This window comes from Plasmodium vinckei, assembly GCF_900681995.1.
Source record: "Plasmodium vinckei vinckei genome assembly, chromosome: PVVCY_14".
Classification (NCBI taxonomy): Eukaryota; Apicomplexa; class Aconoidasida; order Haemosporida; family Plasmodiidae; genus Plasmodium; species Plasmodium vinckei.
Genome location: NC_051306.1, coordinates 236,450 through 253,574, shown reverse-complemented (window position 1 = coordinate 253,574; position 17,125 = coordinate 236,450). Strand labels below are relative to the sequence as shown.

The following is a 17,125-nucleotide window of genomic DNA, read 5'->3' as shown; positions in this document are numbered from 1 at the left end:
AAAAAAATTAGCTAACTTTTTTTTTTTTTAATTTCATGTAATTCAAGTTCCATTATCTTCTTTTTTTCATTGTCAACTTTCTACAAAAAACATTCAAATAAATATATAAAGATGTATATATTTGTAAATATGCAAATAGTCATATATAGATCAGCAATTATATTAAAAAGTTTATTCTAACCTTATTATAATCAAATTCTAATAATGCAATTAGCTCAAAGTGTTGTGTTCTCGGAAATGTATCAATAGGGATAATTTCTTTTAATATATATCTGAAAAAAATATGGATAAGTAAAATATTATTTATTGGGTGCAGTTGTGTATATAATATTCTTATTTGGGCTTTGTAATATGACCCAAAATTGGTATAAAATATATATGTGTATAATTTTATTTTTGTACCCCAAACTTATCAAATGGTTAATGTCCCTTAACTGGGTATTTACATTACATGATATGTAAATAATAAATCTAGAGCATATTCCTCGTAGCCATCTTCTGAATAACTAGGTTACGAATATATATAGCATAAAATATATATGAATATGCATCGTTTTTCTATATAGTTTTATTTTTCATGACGTATCAACAGCATAATATATGTAGAGATATATATATAGCATACTCTTTTTCTTCGTATTTGATTATATTCGTACCTTTTCGCATCCTTTTCGAGGAGGATTAATAATAATAAGATCAGGAATTGATATAACAAAATCTGTGTTTTTATAAAAATATTGTAAAAGCATTGATAAAAGCGGAATAAGCAATATTATTTGTTTTAAAACGATAAATTGATCGTTATATCATTTTTATTTTATAGTTTATCTTTTCAGTTAATTACCATTTGATAAGATATTTTCATTATTTATCTCATTTGAAGGCAATGTATCAGATTTGTGGTCCTTTAAATCTTGAGAAGTCGTATTACTCAAATTTTTGTAGAAGTTTTTATCAATATCGTTAGCGGTATTTTTGTTTAATTCTTTCGATTCCCATTCTATTAAAGTTTGATAAACAAATTTCGGTAAGGTCGTATAAAGGGAATTTGATTTCTGCAAGTGGAATGGGAAATTACACATGATTATATGTGAATATGCGCGTAAATGTATATATTAATAAATATGGACAATTTTTATATGTTGTAAAAATATTAATGTTTGCTAAACCTGTAAATTTTCCATGAATTCATTTTCGTTATCGATAGACACATATTGAGCATCAATTTTTGTTTTGATATTGTTATAAAGGGTGTGGTTTTTATTTTTGATGATATTAACTATATATCGTCGTATATGCAAATTTATTTGTTTTAAATCATTAGGATTAAATAGATTAATGTGAATAGGCTTTATATTTTGTATATTATTTAATTTGATATTTTCTTCTAGATTTTTAATATTCTCAATAGAATAGTCGACACTAATAACATGGTTAAAAATGCTTGAAAGTGGTAAGGAGTAAAAACCGATACCACAAAATAAGTCAAATACACATTGTGTCTGAGAATTTATTTTATAATTTTGAATTAATTTAAAAACAATTTGAATAATATATTCATTTAAATATTGATTTGGTTGAAAAAATGTATTAGCTCCTAATTTATACGTATAATTATTATATGTATGATAAATATAATTTTGTCCAAATAATGTAATTTCCTTTTTTATTTGTTTTAACTTATTAGTTTCTATATTGTACAATATACCTTTAATTGATTTGTTTTTTATAGCTAGATTATTTGCAATGTTAATCATATTTTTTTTTGCTTTATCAGTTAATGAGGATCCAATAAAATTTATTAAAATTTGTTTTTCAGAATTGCATACACTATATTTTATGTCGACAGATTTTAGATATCCATTATTATTTATTTTGTTAACTATATATATATTATTTTGTTTAAAATTATCAATTATTTCGTTTTTAATGTCTTCATATATTTGTTGGATTTGTTTATCTTGAATATAACATTCATTTATATCACATATTTCATAACTATGTCTCTTATAAAAGCCTATTGATAATTTATCAGTAACTGAAAAATGAAATGTCGATTTATTTCTGTAATGATAGCAATCTGAATGTATAATGTCATATATTTTGGTATGCTCTTGGTTTTTATTAATCTGGTTACTATTATTTTCATATATATTGGAATCGTCGGTATTACTATTATAGTATATATGTGAGTCACTATAGTTATTGTCTATCTGCGATTTATTATTAAGAGTATTTTCTTCCCCTTGTTCATTTTCCAAATCATCAGACATATACTCTTGTTTTATTTCTGAAATTGTAACAAAGTCTTCATTGTTTTTTTCATCTTCTTTAACGAAATGGTGATCATCTTGCAAATAATTTTTGTTACTAATTAATATATTTATCTTATATTTTATGCATAAACTAATTAATAAATCTTTTTTCAATTTTCTTTCAAATTCATAATTAATGTGTTGATACATACACCCTCCACATTTAGAAAAGTGTTCACATTCAGGTATTATTTCATATTTACTTTTTTTATTTTTGCAAAGAACTTGGAATGTTACTTTTTTTTTTTTTTTATTTATATCCAATACTTTTAAATTAACCTGCTCATCAGGTATTAATAAAAAAAACTTTAGAAAAAGTAAGAAATATTGTTTAGTGACATATAGGGCTATTTCACCATATCCATGTGGATCAAGATTGTGTACCTGTAATGTGGTGAAAGGAATTGTATAAATGGGTATGGATTGTAATGAAAAATGAACACAAGGTATGCATAAAAGACAGTATTTTAAAAAAGCACATGTAAGAAAATTTTATGAAGTAATAAGTTTCATATTTTAACAAAGTATAGAAGCATATTCTATATAGATTTTTTTTTGTACAATAATTTGGTTATTTTCTATAAAAAAGTACGAACCTTTACACCTTGAATAATTTGATTTTCATATATGTCGTTATATATGTTATTTCTATATATTTTCAATTTGTCATATTCTTTACTTTTATTAATTGGTATTATTTTTGTTTCACATATATCACTGATTTGTCTTTTAATAATATTGAAATTAAGTGCATTTGCTTTAAACTTATTATAAATAAAAAGTTTGTTATAACGTATGCTATACATTATGTTTCCTGTATTCAAGTAACTGTATTGCGTTTACCCATTATGGCAAAATAATGGTGTTCTAAGCGATGATGCATGGCATATATAAATAAGCACGAGAATGTAATTCTATCTAAAAATATAATTTAATATATATATTTTTTTCAGGATGTTTTTAAGATTTCCATCTATTTTTATGTAATAAGTTGATAATGCAGCATCGTAGTATCACATATTAACCATTGGTTCCATAACAACATTCATATTGATAATTAATCAGCTTTTTATACACATAGTTTAAATTAGTGATTCACCACATTATCAAAAATTATATTCATGAAAAAAATGAAGAAAAAATAAACATACAAAATCCAAATTGAAAATTGTTATAAAATATTAAATAAATAGTAATAAATATTTATTATTTATATTTTTAATTATTATTTTTTTATAGAAAAAAAATATCCGTTATGATGACCAAGGGAATAATTTATTGTTACGCACTGAGGGGAATTATATTATGAAATAGTAAGTATACAACATTGCTAATTATAAGGAAAAGGGAATTATAAATAACTGTATGAATTTTAATAGGAATAGGATAAAGTAATGTGTTTCTATTTTAATTACGATTTGCTTCTTAATTGAATGTCAGAGAACCAACCTTAGGAGATAAAACATTAGAGTTTCATATATTTGCATGAATTATCTTTTAAACAATATAAGCTAAAGAATAGTTATGCGATTAATTTATACAATTAATAATGGTATTTTTTCTTTTTAATTGCAGCCTTTTTAATATTAATAAAAACATATTAATTATACATTTTCGATGGTGTGAATAAGCGAAGAGTTGTTATACTAAGATCCACTATGAAATAATGCATTTGCATATGGGTGTGCATGGTTATAATATATAAGATACTAAATTAAATTTGGCGTGCTTTTTTTATTTACTTAAAAAATAGTGTTTATATATTATTGTATCTTAAGTTGTGAATAAAATGTAAATTACAACTCTTGTAAAGGTGTAAAAGATATAATTTTTCAGTAATATCGTGGAAGGAATTAACCTATTTTTACACACATATTTACGCACTAATACGTAACAAATAAATAATAAATATAATGCATATGTCTTGTTTTGCTTTTAATTTAGTCGTTATGCAACTTTTTAACTATCGTAAATTTAGTATATATCTTTTAATTTAAGAAAATTTGAAAAAAAGAGGAGAAAAAATGAAAGGATGTAATTTAAAAAATAATAAAGAAAACACATTTAAAAAAATAGCTAGTAAATTAAAATTGTGTGTAATATATATATCTCTTTTAGTTTTCTTTTTTGGCTTATAAGTGTATATATTTCGGTTTACTTTTCCATTTATTTCCGTTTATATCGTATATTTATGTTTATTTTTTGTATACTTTTCTTCCTTTTGATTTTTCCATTTCTAGTAGCAATATTAATCTTACATTTTTATGATATAGCAAATTAGTAAAATTTGCTTCTTTATTATTTTATTATTATTTTTTTTATACTCATCTAATATTTAAAGGGATATTATATATTTTTTTCTTTTAAGTATTATTGATGGAAATAAAATAATTTTAGCAACCCCTTATTAAAAATGTCATATAATTATAATTATACAATGCATATATAATTTTTTCTGATTTTTTCTTTCACTTTTTTTTATAAAGTGTATTTCCATTTCCTTTTTTTTTTGATAATATAATTGAACACATGTCATATTAAAGTATTTTTCCACTAAAATTAACATGCTTATTCAGAATAAGCGCTATTGATATACCAAATTTCGTATATGCTATGCAATTCATATATTGTATGAATTTATATTCTTATTTCATAATTTACCATATGTTTATTAATTACATATATATATAATACATATGTTTATATCAACACTGAGAAATTAATATTTATGTGACCTAAGCATGTAACACTATTTTGTAATTATTTTTTATTTAATTTTTATTTGCGTTTTCCTTAGTGTTTTCCATTTTTTTAAAGTTTCATATTATCATTTATAATGATAATAATAAAAAATTTTATTCATTATATTTTTTGTATGTTTATTTTTTATATTAATTTGTTACAAGAAAGAACAAATACAAGATGCTTTTTGTAAAGTAACCATTTCCTTGGCTTTTATTTTGTTAATTTTTTTCACCCCTCTCCCCCTCCAAGAATAAAGCCGAGGATATATGATAACCTTTGCGTATTATTTCTTTTCCTAATACAGAATTTCATTTTTTTTTATGGCTTTTATTCCATTACACTTTATTTTATAATTTTTTTTGGGGTGTAAAAACATATAAATATGTATAAAAATATAAATAAATATATGTGTATATACATTTTTGTGTAAGTTTGTGTGTAGGTATTGTGACCATTTAATTTTTTATTTCAAAAAATGAAATTATTTCATATATTTTTTTTCCTAATCATATTATTTATTAAGGAAAACATAGGTGTTAAAATATATTCAAATGATTCGGTAATATTTGATATAAATAGTGTATTGAAAAGTCGACTTGCATCATTATACAGAAAAGGAAACAAGTTAAACAACTATTTTTTTTCATATATCGAGAAAAATGGCAAAAAAAACAAATGTTATAAATACATACAAGACACCTTGTATGACTCGAATACCCAAATTATGAAAAAGGAAGTTTTTAAATGTTTAAATACAAGTAAGAATATATTACAGAAGACATTTCAGGATGTTATTAATAAAATATTTTTGTATATAAAGAATGTATTTTTAAAAAAATATTTTATATTTTTCCTTTTCTATATAATAAATATTAATTGTGATGCATTAGTTGGCCAAATTGATGACCCATATATATTAAATAATTATAACTTAAAGGAGAATGCTTCACCTGCTATTTATAACCTGAAATATGAGGAAATAGAAATACCAAATACTGATGGCATTAAAGGTTGGTTAATAAGATCAAATAAAAAAACAAATAAGTTATTTTTATTATTACACGGATACAATAGTAACAGACAGGCATGCTTATTCTTTTTAAACATATTAAAGAAATTGAATGTCCATAATGATACTAATATATTTATACCAGATATGAGAAATTTCAACGAAAGAGGAGTTGACGATATATATAACATATTAAGGCATTTTAAAGACAACATGTCCTTAAATGAAGTAAATGTATACACCCAATCCTCAACAAATCTTCTTGTTCTTTTATTATCAAAACGTTATAAAAATAAAGTTGTAAGTAAGTCAAAGACGAATTTAATGGGAAATATTATAGCGTATAGTAACGACAAAAAAACAATTACTAGTCAGGAAAAGGCAGGAAGTAACACCGAAAACACCAATGCTAATACTAATAATAAGAGCAAGGCAGATAATAAAAGTCCCGCCATTAATAATGATAATGTAATTTATATAGACAAGTATATATTTGATTCGCCAATATTAAATTTACACCGAACAATTAATGTTCACTTTAAATTAAATGATATTGAAAAAAGAATCAACGCCGAAAAAGCAATGCTAAATGCTGATGGAAGTAATATGTATGATAGAAGAAATGTATTGAGCTACCTTATGTCTTTTTTCATGTGGCTATTAAATAATCAATTAAAAGGGCATTTGTATGATTTCAATTTTAATAAATTATTAAATGAAAATGATATCAACCCATCGAACATATACATTTTACACTCGGTTAATGATAACATTTCTTTAGTGGATATATTATCATCTGAAGTAAAACAAAACAGATTAATATCATTAAAAAATATTTATATATTTAAAAATGGAATGCACGGAAATATACATGAGGCATCACAAGCAGAGTATAGTTTAATAATTAAAAGAATTCTAAAGGGATTTAATATTTTCGACTTCCTTCGATATATACCCTTAAAATCAAAAATGAGTTCTCTGAGTTTTTGAAGACAATATATTTTTTTATCTGGTATTTGGAAGGTGTAAAAAATGAATAATAAAAAATATTGTGAATTCAATTTAATGGTAAATAAGAAAGGAATATATAATATTTAATTATGGAAAGAAAATATGGTATTTATCAAAAAGGGAGGAAAATAATAACAAGAGTATGTCTAGTATTATATATGTGTAATTTGCAATATATAATATTATTTTTGTTTTATATGGAAGACTAAAAAAATATGGATTACAAGAATTGAAGTTCTAAACAAACGGATATTGTAAATATGTATATTTCGTGGGGAGAAGATGAAATTGCAAATACATATGGCTTATCAATTTATATTTTAAAAATTAAATTTATCACTTTTCTATTTAATTACCCTCTTATTAATATATTCACATGTGTGTTCCTTACATTCATGTGGCATATGCATCACAAATTTTCATGTTTCTGTTTATTAATAATATCTAATATATATATTTTTTTATAAATGACTTTTTTTGCATACTTTCACCATATCTAATTTTTTTAAAGAATGCATTTTAAAGTATAACGTGTTTATACATATACACATATATATGAGTTAATATTATGAATTTTTTTTTTCATTTCATTTTTTTCTTTTTTTATTGTAATAATTTTTAACAAAACACAAATTGATTGTTAAAATAAATATTTTTTGTTTTTCAAATTATGACCTTTCTGAAGGGATTATATGTAAATTTTATTTGATATGACAACGAAAAAATAAGTAAAACATAAAAAATAAAAAAAATTTTTAATAAAAAGAGCATACAAATGCAATTTAATGGGGTGTAGTAAAGTAAATAAGGCTAATATTATGTTATTTTTAAAATTAACCATATAAGTGTGTGCAGTGTGTGGTTTAATCGGGCTTTTCCTTAAATATGCAATAATATTTGAGTAAATTGAATTAGGGATATTTTAGTTTCCAAATGCATGGCCTCTATTATCTATTTTTTTGCGCATATCTTCTTCGTGATTTAGTTGATGGTAAATTAAGGACCCGTTTTTTATATGATTTCCTGGCCTTCCATTTAAAGTATAGTACTTTTCTGGATGTATCTACTTTGCATATATCGTTATTGTATTTTATATCTGGAATATAAATATAACTGTTAAATATGTTGTATACTTGAGGTGGCTTATTTTTATTTGTTGAGATATTCGTTACAAGACAATTTAAGGGGCTACGGCATTGTTTTATCCTATTTAATTTTACTTGTGGTTTTACATTTATTTTATCATCGATTATATTTTCATTAATTTTGAACTTAAGAAGATTAGATAGGTTTTTATTTTTTATGTTAATTGATATTTTCGAAAAATTTAAGTTATTCTTCACCAAACTAAAAAACGGTGGATACATATTTACACAAATATATATTGATACAAAAAAGGGAGAAAAGAATATGTATATTTATATATGGTTCACACTTTCCCGTGGGCTGTGAAAAAGGAAAAATGTAAAAATTGTGTATATCTAAGAAATCACTTAATTATGTCATATTTATATATATATCCAATTAACACCCTTTTATAGGTTATTTGATTTCACACAATACATTTTAACTTGAAGTAGTAAAAACAATAATAATGAATAAAAGAAAACATCGATAAATATATAAAATAATAATATATAACAAAGGTATAGAAATAAATATGCATATATAGCATAAGCAATTTTTTGGTATATAGATATTTATTTATATATGGTCATTTGAAAATATCGGGGAAGCAGCTTCCCACATAAAGATTACTAAATATATAAATTGTTACAATAAACTATTAACTTATAAAAAACCTGAAAATCATTAAATTATTTGCTGAGTAAACGGGGAAGAATATTTATTTAATGTTTTCTTAAAAACGCATTTTATGATGTAAAAAAAAATAAGTTATATTCGCAAAAATCGTTCGAAAAAAAAAGAAAACAAATAAAATAACAAAAAATTTGAATAAAATAAATCAAAATCTTAACAAAAGTAAAACGCCAACAAATACAAAAAAAATGAGAAACAATGTGTGTTGTTTATTGGGTCGTCGCTTTTATTTTATCTATAAAGATAAAACATAAACTCGAATTAATTGTTGGTAGGTTTGATATGCCATATTAGTAGCACCAAAAATATATTATATATGCTGCAATTTTAATGACATACTTTATGAATATACGGGCAAAGTCCCTAAACTAACATATCTTTCATGGGCATGATTTAACATAAAAATTACTAAGAATAATTACATCTTCTATTTTCTGTTTAGTGTAACTAAATATATGATCATTCACATAAAGGCTAATGTAGACAAGAAAAATAGGTATTCATTTCATAATCTAAATTTTTAATTCGGTTATTTAAAAATTTGTTAATTTTTTTAATAAAAATTGTTTTAATTTCTAGGATTATGCATAAGATAAGTTGAAAAAGTATAATAAATGATAAGAGAAGGAAAAAGGGTGTATTTGATTGTATAGGAAAATTAAAAGGGTCTCCATTTTGAAAAAAATATATACTATAGATTAATAAAGACATAATAGTGATAATTAAAAAATTATTGTATTTCCTTAATTTTAGGGATAAAAATATATTCAGGTTTTGTTTTTTTTGTTTTTTTAATATTAAAAATATAAGATCCTTTATATTTTCGTTGGTTGAATTTTTCTTTTCAAGTTTTGTATTGAAATAAATTTGTTCAATATTATTGTTTTGTTTCATTAACTCATGTCTAGCTATATCATTAAATTGTGAAAAATTATCATTTATATTTTTATCGATACTGTTATATATATACACATTTGCGCTTGTATCTTTTCTATTTGAATGCGCATTGCGAATATCCATCGTTTCCTTTTTTCTGTATGGGGATGATATATTAAAATAGAGAGTATTATTACCTACTTTATCATTATCTTGATTTCGGGTTAACATATTTGTTAGATCCCTTTCGTCTACCTCTTTTTTATTCATAACATTTGAAACATTGCATATATAATGCAAAGGTGGTTTAGTATTATTGGAGTTGTTATATAATTCATTTATATTGAAGATATCGCTATCATTTTGATTATATTCTTCATTATCTTTAGAATTCACCTTTTGTTTATTCTTAACTTTGTAGTTATTATTTTGTATGTTTTTTATATATTGTATAATGCTAATTTGTTCTTGACTATTTTCATATTTTTGTATTTCTTGAAAAAATAAATTATATGTATTTTTGTTTGCAGACAAAAATATTTGTTTAAAAATGGAACTATATTGGGGAAATGCCTTATCTAAGGCATAAACTAAATTGGCTTTATCAAGAGAAAAAATCATTTCTCGTATATGACGTTTAATGATAAAATAATAAATATTATTTAAAAGGAATATATACAACTCTACAATAATAAGATACATAACACATATTGTTGTTTTTGCAATATTATTATTGTTTTCAAACAATGTTGTATTTTTTAACAATTTATAAAATGAAAAAATATTTAAAGTGTAAAGAAAGATGTGAAATAAAAAAGATAATTTTTGATATTTTAAAATATTGGATATAGTTTGGTTTATATTATCAGCTATATTCGTGTATATTGAAATGCTTTCATTTACATGTATTTCATTTTTGTGGACGAAAAAAAAGACAGGGAAAAATAATTTTATTACGGTTTTATTTATTTCATTTTTGGCATTATTGGTGCAATTGTTCAGGTCAGTTGAATATGGTTCACTATTATAATTGCATTTATCTGTTTTAAAATTTGTTTGTTTAATTAATGTACTATAACTTGAATAAGATTTAGCAATATTTTCATTGCTCTGAAAATGTATAATGTGATTTGATATTATACCTTTTTCATTTTTATTTAGAGCTATATTCCTTTTCTCTGTATGATTTTTTCTACATAATTTATTGTTTTCTATTCTTATTGAAATATATTCTTTTGAATTTAGTTTGTCAAGTTTTTTAATTGTTATTTTTGATTTATTTTTCGCAATATTCTTTTTATTATTATTTAAAATGATTTCCTTTTCTTCCTTTTTATTATGAAAAGCTTCATAAGGACTATTATTTTTCTCATTTTTTGAAATGTCTTCATTTTTGTTTACTTTTTTTAGTATGCCTTCTTGCATCTCCTTTTCTTCTATAATATCATTTTGGAAATTATTAGGATTTATATTTAATTTAGGTATTACATTTAACGCATCCGTTATATTATTGATTTGGGGGTTATTTTTATTTATGTTACTACAATTTTTATTCTCAATTTTTGCTTCTTTTTTTTCTAAATCGATTATTTCACTTAGGTCGTTGCTTATGGGTTTTAATTTTAAATTGTCTGGGGTTAATACATTATTATTATTTTGATCTTCTATTGGTTTTTTGTTAATATTAAAATGGGATATATTTTTTAGGTTGTTTTTTTCGTTATTTGTATTTTCTGATTTTGTTGAATCTTGCTTTCTTTCGAAGATAGTGGTATATATATCATTTTTTAATTCTTCAATTAAAATACTTTTTATATCATTTTGTTTTTCTTGATGTATTTTTTTTAATGTATTTATAGCATCTTCATGATCCTTTTTATGGGTGTCTGTTTCAAAATATGAATTTGATATTTCAACACTGTTTGATTTTTCTATAGGCTTATTACGTATTTTTTTTTTTTTTTTTTCAATTTTTTTAATTTTTGTATTAAAACTTGGGTAAAGTGAAAATGTATTTATTTTGGGGTATTCATTATCGTTTTTTTCAGAATTATTTGGTACTAATTTAGCATCCTTTTTGTTTATATTATAACTATTAATAAATGAGTTTGCATCTTTTTGAATTATATGTGCATTGCTAGCGTTTTTTATGCTATTTTGGTTAGCATTTTGAAAAGGCAATTTTTTTTTATGCTCACTTGTATAATATTCTTTATTGATAATTTTGTTTACATTCTTTGAATTAACAATAGATAGGTTAAGGTCAGATTTGTCTATACTTGATTGTTCACTATATTTGTAAGATGGTTTTATTATACTACTTTTAGAAATATTTTGAAGATATCGATGTTTATATATTTGTAATAAATTTTTAGAAATTGAATTGGATTCCTCTATAAAATTTTTATTATTTTTAATATCGCGGCAGATTTTTATCAAATTGGGTTCGTCTTTTGGGATAGACAAATGTGTTGGATCTTTATCCGAACAAAAATATCTTTGTTTTAATTCGTTTTCAAATATATTAGATTTCATAACAATGCAATTATTTTTGCTATTCAAATTTATACCGTTTATATTTGAAGAGATATTTTCAGAAGAATGCATGTATTGTTTTTTATTTTCCAAAAAACAATTGCTATTACAATTTATAGGAGATAGATAAGAACTCTTGAATTTATTTATTTCATACTTATTGTTTTTTATGATTTTATTTAAAATGATCGATTTATCTGTTCTTGGTTGTTTTTTTTTTCCTGGAGGTGATTTCATGATATAGTTACAAGACAATATTTCTGGTTTAATAGACATGTTTTTTAAATTTTGTGTATTAATGTTTTTATTATAATTTCCTGAAGAATTGTGATAAAGTGAGTTTCCATGATACGGGTGTGTCTTTTCTTCATAATTAGCATGATCATTATTATTGTATACTTTAATATTCTCTTCTATTTTTGAATTGGGAATTCGTTTTATGTCTGTTCCATTTTGTAAAAGAGAATTAAATTTTGATTCATATTTTAAATAAAATAAAATTTTATTATTTTTATTTTTTTTTTTAATATTAATTGGATGCTTGATTAAGTGGATATTTTCATCTTTTGCTAATGGTGAATGGGGAAATGAAACTTCCATTCTCTCTTTCTTATTTATTCTTTTAAAGATATAATAAAATTTTATGGTTTTGGTTATGTTCAATTAAAATAAAAGGGTATATTGGTAGATTTAGACATTATATATCTATGCCAAAAACTAAAATTAAGATAGAATAATTGAAATTTTTCATACAAAAAAGGAAAAATATTAAAATGTTATACTTGTATTTTCACGTGAAAATTAATAATTCCTTTTAAATTTAATTTTTTTCATTTTTTTTTAAATACACATTTTTGGTATATGCATATAAGAGAAAAGAGCAATAAAAACGAAAAGAAAAGTATTTCCAAAGTTTATTAAAATTTATATCGGAAAAATTTTCTAAGTGTTTGTGTGTAGCAAACAAAATAACTAAATACATTATTATATTATTTTTTTAGTTGTTATTAGAACAAACAGAACGATTATATTATTTACAATATTGATTGCTTAGTTGTTACCAAACTATTGAAAAATTCATAACCTTTTTAATATTCGTATAAAGTAGTTTAAAAAAAAAGGAGAAAAGGAGAACGATTTTATTGAAAATTAAAAATCAACTTTTTAGCATAAAAAATAAAAATACCGCTCAATTTGTTTAGATGTCTACCTTTTTCTTCCATTTATATATTTTTCATTTTTATTATTTCACCACTTTGGTATATTTTTCATTTTTTTATGTAATTATGTATAATAAAAATAATTTTTCGGAATTGGTCAGGAATGAATTTCCTAGTCATATTATTATATTTAGAATATAGGAAAATAAAACATGCTTATCATATCGAGAAATATATGGACACGCACATACTTGTATATATATATGGATAATACAAATATGCATATCCATAAATGCGGATCGTGATTTCTTTATCAATAACATGGTAAATAATATTTGTAAAAAAAATAAAGCAAAATTAATCCTATATATATAAAGGAGGGAAATGTTGATTTTTTTCATTTTGAATGGTATAATAAAACCATAAAAAATATCTTATTAGATGGTCAATATTGAAATTACAATATTATATTTAGAACAATTTTTTTATGCGAAAAAAGTATATCATGTTTTATTTGCGATTTAAAGTACGCATATAAGTTGATTGTTCCATCGTAATTGGCTAAAATTGTATTAATGAGCCATAGGATAGAAGCAAAACATACATTATATGCGCATAACTCAACAAAAGGAATGTTATAATCATATATAACATCAAAAAAAATACAAAAATACATTATATACAATTTGGTGAAGGATTTATATATCCTAATATTAAATAAAAAAAAAAAAATTAAATACGTATAATTATAATATATTTGATGGTTGTTGGAAACGAAAAAAATTATTAGCATTTACAATAGCGAGTTCTTAATTTTGAATGGCTTGTTTTGTTTTTATTTTTTTTATTATGCGTATACAGAATATTGATAAATAAAGCAAAGGTATAAATGTGAATTTTTTTTTATTTTTCCATACCTTTTTATTATTTTTTTTTATGCGCTTATTTTACATTTCATAAGAAGATACAATAGTTATATATTTTATATAAAACATTTCATTGTAGATATATAAATTATGTATTTTTTTATAATAATCGCAAAATATATATTTGTATAATGTAACTTCCAATATATTTTCTCCTTTTATATATAACATGTTTTTTTTTTTGTCAAAAAAAGGCATAAATGAGCGATAAATAAATAAAAAAAAATTTTGAAATAAATTTGTATAAAAAGCCTTAATTTATCCTCAAAAAGATATTATATATGTCTAATGTGGTATATTAGAAAGTAAATTATATAGAATATAAAATTATTTGTTTTTTTTAAATCAAATGAAGTATTTTGAAAAAGATGCCCACGATAGTAGACCATACTACGAAAATAGGAAACATGGATTGATAAGAAGCGAGTATAAAAAACCATATAAAAAAATAATATGGCCAATTAATGCTGGGTTATATGATATTGATGATAAAAATATAAAAAGAGAATTATGTGTTACAGTAACAAATATCCCAGTTTATTGGACAAAAGATGATATTTTATGGTTTTTTCGAGAATATTTTTATAAACTAGCTATTGATAAAAATATACAATTCCCATTAATAGAACATGCATATTTAATAAAAAATGAATCGTTGGCAATTTTGGCTTGCCATGACGGATCATCAAAAGAAACAATTGAAAGTTTGTCTATTTGTAAGTTAAAAAGTGACAAAAATAAAAAAAAAATAGTTTTATCCATTAAACCATATTACAAAAAAAATGATATGGAAGATAATGAAAGGGGACACAAATATGACACTGATGGTAATTCAGACAAAGGAAAACGAAGTGATGAAGAAAATAAACATAACAGTAAAATGATGACCCGTTCTTTAACTCCACCAAAAAGTACGAAAATAAGGAGAAACATTATTAAATACATATAGTATATTATGTCCTGTTGATACGTGTGCATATAATATATTTATAAGCATGCTTGTTTTGTGAGTTTATTTATTTTTGCTTTTAAGCACCTATAATGCATAATTCGATATACATTTCCTTACTTACACAATTTTTAGATAACGGAATGGAATGGCCAAATGATCAAGATTTAAGAAGTTGCAAAGATATGGAAGTAAGAAAAAGACTTTGCGTTTTTGGAAGATATAAACCGTTGGATTGGGGTGTAAAGGAGTTATCAGAATTTTTAACTAATTATTTTGATGTCTTAAAAAAAGAGCATTCGAATTTTGAAATTCCAAAAATATCAGATATATGGGCAAATAAAGGGACTCATTTAGTTACTTTGGCATGCCGAGATGAAAAATCTAGATACAATATATTATTAATTAGAGCATGCTATTTAAATGAAGAAGATGCAAAAAACAATTTAAAATCATCTTTAAGAGTTTGGTTACAATTTGAAAAATGGACTTCATTTGGAAATCCAATTAATAACAAATATAAACCAAATAATAATATTATAAAAAATTATTATAATAAATATTCTTATATTAATGAACGTATGATTGATAAGAATAGTTATAAAAGAAAACCTTTTAGAAAACCAACATATGATGAGTTTCCACGAAACAAAGGTAGTTCATTTAGGAATGATAATAATATATCTAATAACAACAATTATTATTATAGAGAGGATAAAGGTCGAAAGAATTATGATAATGCGCATGGCTCTTTTTCAAATAATGGACATTCTGGGCATTTTAATAAATATAAAAAAAGAACTTCCCGTTCTCGATCTCCGCCAAATTATTATAATAACAAAAGATTCGAAAGATCACAATCTGTGGAATCAAGAAAGAGACCATTTAATAATCATTGGAATAAAAATAGCAAACCATACAATCACTATATGGGGGATAAGTTCAATAGAAAACCGTCTTATTACGAAAAATGAAATTCGTATATAAGATGAATATGTGTAAATATATTATATATATTTCAAAGTCAATAAATTTTTCCAAGAGATATTAAGTCATATATTTTTGGTAGTTTTACTATTTCCCCCTATTATTTAATTTTTTAAATATATCACAATTATCCCTTTTGGATTAAACCCACTTCATTATATTGTGCATAATAGCACATGTGAAGTTATGCGAATAAATTTTCGCGCTGTTTAACCATAGCTTTTACTTTTATTATTTTTTTCCACTCCTATCCCTCATTTGTTTTATGTAAGAGCATAAATACAGATTATTTGGGTGTAATTTATATGATGTTTTGTTTATACAATTATTAGCATAATTATTTTATATGTTTGAAGTTGATATAAATTATAAAGATATTAAAATATAGAGTAATTTATTTAAAGAAAACACCCTTGTTACCTTTAAAAGATTCACATATATAACAATTCTACAACATGTAGTATGTACTTATAAGCAACTATATATATCTTTACATATATTTTATTGAAAATAAAGAAATATGTTTTCAGAAATGTGAATAAAAATATTTGAATTATATATAGATTAAAACCACGTATAACATTTTTAAAAAAGTGAAAAGTAAATAGTTAAATTGCAAATATGTAAATATAAAATGTCCAAATAATAGTATTTAAATTATTATGAATATCAAGAATATCAAATTAATAAACCATTCGGCAATTAAACAAAGTATCAGCCAAAGTTTCTTATAAATATGTGCATATTTTATGATTCACTCATAATTATACGCAGAAAACAAAAATATTTAA

General features: G+C 22.7%; 5 protein-coding genes across 5 annotated transcripts; 2 read left to right on the top strand and 3 right to left on the bottom strand.

Moving 5' to 3' along the window:
- Positions 1 to 11: 11 nt before the first annotated feature.
- PVVCY_1400650 (SAM dependent methyltransferase, putative) lies at positions 12 to 3,121 on the bottom strand (the record flags this gene model as incomplete). The annotated part of the gene is made up of 7 exons (XM_008624958.1): positions 12 to 80; positions 182 to 272; positions 403 to 506; positions 657 to 718; positions 845 to 1,055; positions 1,170 to 2,699; positions 2,912 to 3,121. The coding sequence occupies 7 exons, from the start codon at positions 3,119 to 3,121 to the stop codon at positions 12 to 14; spliced, it is 2,277 nt and encodes a 758-aa protein (XP_008623180.1).
- Positions 3,122 to 5,784: 2,663 nt separating this feature from the next.
- On the top strand, positions 5,785 to 7,059 carry PVVCY_1400640 (conserved Plasmodium protein, unknown function; the record flags this gene model as incomplete). The annotated part of the gene is made up of 1 exon (XM_008624959.2): positions 5,785 to 7,059. The coding sequence occupies one exon, from the start codon at positions 5,785 to 5,787 to the stop codon at positions 7,057 to 7,059; it is 1,275 nt and encodes a 424-aa protein (XP_008623181.2).
- Positions 7,060 to 8,027: 968 nt separating this feature from the next.
- PVVCY_1400630 (conserved Plasmodium protein, unknown function) lies at positions 8,028 to 8,447 on the bottom strand (the record flags this gene model as incomplete). Its single annotated transcript, XM_008624960.1, has 1 exon — positions 8,028 to 8,447. The coding sequence occupies one exon, from the start codon at positions 8,445 to 8,447 to the stop codon at positions 8,028 to 8,030; it is 420 nt and encodes a 139-aa protein (XP_008623182.1).
- A 928-nt stretch (positions 8,448 to 9,375) lies between these two features.
- Positions 9,376 to 12,912, bottom strand: PVVCY_1400620 (conserved Plasmodium protein, unknown function; the record flags this gene model as incomplete). The annotated part of the gene is made up of 1 exon (XM_008624961.2): positions 9,376 to 12,912. The coding sequence occupies one exon, from the start codon at positions 12,910 to 12,912 to the stop codon at positions 9,376 to 9,378; it is 3,537 nt and encodes a 1,178-aa protein (XP_008623183.2).
- Positions 12,913 to 14,747: 1,835 nt separating this feature from the next.
- PVVCY_1400610 (conserved Plasmodium protein, unknown function) lies at positions 14,748 to 16,321 on the top strand (the record flags this gene model as incomplete). The annotated part of the gene is made up of 2 exons (XM_008624962.2): positions 14,748 to 15,309; positions 15,483 to 16,321. The coding sequence occupies 2 exons, from the start codon at positions 14,748 to 14,750 to the stop codon at positions 16,319 to 16,321; spliced, it is 1,401 nt and encodes a 466-aa protein (XP_008623184.2).
- Between the last annotated feature and the right edge of the window lie 804 nt (positions 16,322 to 17,125).